The sequence below is a fragment of the Myotis brandtii genome, unplaced genomic scaffold (genome assembly GCF_000412655.1).
Source record: "Myotis brandtii unplaced genomic scaffold, ASM41265v1 scaffold1229, whole genome shotgun sequence".
In the NCBI taxonomy this organism is placed as follows: Eukaryota; Metazoa; Chordata; class Mammalia; order Chiroptera; family Vespertilionidae; genus Myotis; species Myotis brandtii.
In genome coordinates, this window is record NW_005354286.1 from 464,686 (window position 1) to 469,145 (window position 4,460).

At 45.1% G+C, this 4,460-nt stretch overlaps 1 protein-coding gene across 2 annotated transcripts in view; it reads right to left on the reverse strand.

Moving 5' to 3' along the window:
- Window positions 1–4,460, reverse strand: part of LOC102243685 (transmembrane 4 L6 family member 1-like) — a 13,300-nt gene that overhangs the window by 1,302 nt on the left and 7,538 nt on the right. For both annotated transcript variants that reach the window (XM_014533742.1, XM_014533743.1), the window contains exons 4-5: window positions 3,560–3,625; window positions 2,197–2,342 (exon numbers count right to left, since the gene is read on the reverse strand). In XM_014533742.1, the coding sequence (XP_014389228.1) occupies window positions 2,197–2,342; window positions 3,560–3,625 (212 nt within the window). The remainder of the gene's footprint in view (window positions 1–2,196; window positions 2,343–3,559; window positions 3,626–4,460) is intronic.

The window sequence follows — 4,460 nt, forward strand, 5'->3', positions numbered from 1 at the left end:
GAGGCCGGGGGAAGGTCAATGGGGGAAAAAAAGGAGACATATGTACTACTATTTGTAATACTTTAAACAATAAAATAAAGTTTTAAAAAAGTTCTACATAAATTTCCTAAATGTTTTTGTACATCAGATTCCTTATGTGTAAAGTGACCTTAAAAATGACGACAAGGCCCTGGCCGAATAGCTCAGTTGGTTAGAGCATTGTCCCAATTTGCCAAGGTTGTGGGTTCAATCCCCGGTCAAGGCACATCCAGGAATCAACCAGTGAATGCACAAATAATTGGAACAATAAATCGATGTACACCCTCCCTTCCTCGCTTTAAAAAAATCAAATTTAAAAAATGGCATCAACACCATAGAACGATTGGGAGGATTAGATAAGGTGTTAGCACATTGCCTGCCATGCAGTAGGCAGTATAGTTTAGTTATATCCTAGAAAGGGGAAGACTAGAGGGGTAGAGTAGCTGGAGAAGGCTTCATAGGGAAAGCTGGAGTCACCTGGCCTTGAAGGAGACAGCAGCAGAGAGGAGAGCAATGAATTATAAAAAGAAATAGTACTTGAGTAAAAACTGTAAGGGAACTTTGGACTCACAGTGTACTAGTTGGATAAAGGGAAAATGGAATAGGTTTTCAGGCCACATTTCATAGAGCTGTATATTACTTGACATTTCTGTCTTTATTTCCACCTTTACCCATATTCATATACATATCTATTGGGTTTCCAAACTTAAACTTACATTTAAGTTTCTTTAAATGTAAACATTTTTTGGCCTTATCAGCATCTTTACATTTTACAAAAACCCTTTTGCTAATCGATGGCAAAAGGATTGAAGGGCAAAATGGAACTGGGATACTGTTGCTTCCTAAACCTGGTCAGGAGCTTCCCAGGTGTGACCTGAATCCAGCCCCCACAGGGAGAAGCTGAAGAAAAAGGCAAACCACACCAGACTGGGAGGCGGCACGTTTAATAAGCAAGGGGATTTCCTTACAATACTTACATGGCTACAAGATGAGTAGTTTTCCATACCCACCCACCTGCCAGCATCTTAAGTTTTTATAGAGAGGCCCTCACTGGATTCAGTCACGAATAGTCTCTATATCACATTGCTCTCTCCAGGCTGTATCCTTGGAACAGCTTCTGGGAGTGGGGAAGGCAAGTGAATGCACATTTCAAGGACCGGGGAGGGGCTGAGGAGCCTCCAATAGCCCAGCTCCAGCTTGACTGTCAATTGGTGATCACGTCTTCTTGATGAGCTCCCCCAACAGGTACTTGTTGGAGGTAGATGGTGTTGGAGATTGGGTGCAGGGTGATACAGACTAGGTGAAAAGCAATGTATATTCAAGATATTGTCAGGAGAGAATTGACAAGATCTGGTAATGGATTGAACATGGGAAGTAAGAGGGAGAAGAATCAAAGATAACTCACAGCTTTTAGGTGACATTTACTAGGGTGAGGATGACCAATAGGAGATTTGTGGACATAGAGTTTAGTACATATTAATATTGAAATACTATGTGTTCAAGAGGAAATTTCAAGGAGGTAATTAGATATTTGGGTCAAGAACTCAGAAGATTTAAGCTTGAGATAGACATTTTGGGATTATTTACATGGATAGATGGATTTTTGTGAAAGCCATGGGGATGGATGCGACCTGCCAGGGAGAGAACATGAAATGAAAAGAGAAACAGGGTCTTTCTCAATCAGCTGGTGTTGGGTTTCTTTCTGTGTCCCTTCAGGAAAATAAATGTGCATCATAATCACAGGGTCCAGACACTTCAGGTAATTTGTGTAATTCCAAACTTGGTAATTGTCTTCCCAGGTTGACTGTAAACTACTTGCAAACAGGCAAGTTGTCTCATCCTTCCTTTGCACTCCTTTCTCTTATCACAGTGCCTAGCAAGTACTAAACAGACCCTCAGCATCTAGTTGAGTTTAATAACTGGGGCTAATGAAATCAGGTATTAATTATATTGAATACCTTGGGCGGACGGCTTAATTCATGGGCACTTCTCCCCTTGGCCAATCACCTCCTAGAGATTCTAGATTTGGAAGCAGGTGTGGAGGGAGGAACAAGACACTAGGTCTGAATGAAAGTACCTGATCCCTTGGTCAATACTGAGAGCACATACTCTTTGTGTTCATCAGCTGTATTGTCATTAGATGTTAGACACTGACCCACTACCATGAATGCTACTCACTCCAGGCTGTCATTCCTGAAAGGGTAGGTGTAGTTTCCACTGCCTGTGTCACAGAAGGGGCCACTGAGCAAACCCAGTGAAGAAATGACCACACAGTACACAGCCCCCATTGTGCCCTGTATGGCCAGAAGCACAGGGAACAGCATCTGCAATGGAACAGAGTCAGAAATTCAGTGCAGCAATGGGAAGGACGGCGGTGGGAAGCCAGCTTTTTACAGGTGCAGCCCCTGAGTTTCCTGGCAAATTGAAAAGGATCCAAATCTTTTCTTGCAGATGTCAGACCCGGTAGGTGTCCTTGTTTTGCTTCCCACATGTACAAAATGAGTGCTGGAGGCAAGACGCCCTCTGTCCATCGATCTACCCCAGTTACAATTCTAAAGAATGAAATGATCCACTACTACTTGCCATGCTGGTGCTCGGTGTTCAGTACGTGTTTGCTGTATGGTTGGGTGAGTAAATGAATAATTACTTGTCACAGTGAGGCAAGTGTCGAGGAAAGGTGGCATATTAGCACATTAATAAACTGGGGCAAAGGTGATGAACTTGTTTGCTTCAAAACATGAGGTTTTATTCCTGACACATCCATGTGGTGTCCCTCTGACCGCAGGGAGTAAGGCAGGGGGACAGCTGGAGCGGAAAGGAGACTCAGGGAGCTCCTTGGAGATGGTCCTCAGGCGACATGGGGCTAAGACCTCTGCGGACGGTCTGATTGGAAGCTGCAAGGGTTGGGGCAGGGACTTTTGAAGCAGAAAAGAGAAATGAGATGATGTGTGAACTAGGAACCTAAAAGCAATGGGCAGCTTGCTGTGATCAGGGACAAGATCAGGAACAAGAAATAAATCCGTAATGGAAGAACTTACAGAGTAGCAGCTTTTGTTCTTCACAGGACATTTTGAGAGAGTTCCTGTGAAAGTGTTTTTGAGAGTACAATCTTCAACGTCCCCTCTTTCTTGGATCCCAGTTCTGTGACGTTTTACCCCATTGGTCCTAGACCTCCCCACAGACAGACAGGCAGACAGACGCTTGGATCCCAGTTTTGTGACGTGTTACCCCATTGGCTACCAGGGAATAGGAAAGTCAAAGGATGTGAGGGTCCTAGACCTCCCCACAGACAGACAGGCAGACAGACAGATAGAAGTGCAAACAGCCAAATGCTAGCAGGCTGGTCTACCAGAGCTGTGTGTCCAATGCAAGTGACTCTCCTCACATCTTCTCCAGGTTCGTTTTTCCTGGGATCTCTTTTAGCTAGAGCCCTGCATAATATCACTATGTTCCAAAGGAGCATTGGTCTAAAAGCACATGGCCTAGGGAATAAGCCCTGTAGGTAGGAGGTTAAACATTCTGTAGAATCCACAGAACTTACCCCACATCTGTGGACACAGCAACCTCCTCCACCTCCTCTCAACAGCATTAGTGCTGGCACCATAACCTGTGGCAAAAATAAAAATAAAAACTCTGGTAACAAAGGGAAGGTTACCTTTTTGGAACAAGGTTTTGATTGTGTCTCTAGCTATTAAAAATGTCCAATGATTCCTCATTGCCTGTAGAATACGACATAGGCCCTGACTTGGTGTACATGAGCCCTTCGTGGCTTCACCTCCCCTCCATCATTCAGACCTCCCGACACACCAGTTTATGGCCTCCAGGGATGGACCCAGGACTTTCCCTGCCTCGGGGCCTTGAACAGGCCTTTCACCCTTGGCCATCAGGTAACTCCTCTTCACCCTCAAAGGGTCCGTTTAGAAGTTATCTCCTGCGGTAGGCTGAAAAATGCCCCTCTCCAAACCCTAAAGATATATTCACTTCCTAATCCTGGGACCTGTGAATAGTACTTTCTATGATTAACGATGTGGTTAAGTTGGGGTCTTACTAGGAGTTTACCCTGGGTGGGCCCTAAACACGATCACATGCAGAGGGAGTTTTGAGAGACCAACACACAGAGGAGAAAGCAGAGGCAGAGGCTGCGAAGATGGAGTGATGGAGCCACAAGTCAAAGAATGCCAGCAGCCACCAGAAAAGGCAGTGAATGGATTTTCCCCTTGAGCACAGAACATGGGGCTGTGCCAACACATTTCATTAGAACTCTGGCTTTAAGAACTGTGAGGGAATACATTTCTGATGTTTCAAGCCACCAGGTTATTGGTAGTTGATTATAGCAGCCATGAGACACTACATGCCCTCTTTGTAGTTTTCAGTGACTTCCTCCCGCCCCCCCCCCCCCCCCCCCCCCCTCAACCCCAAAGACCCCTCCCCTCCTCCCCTCT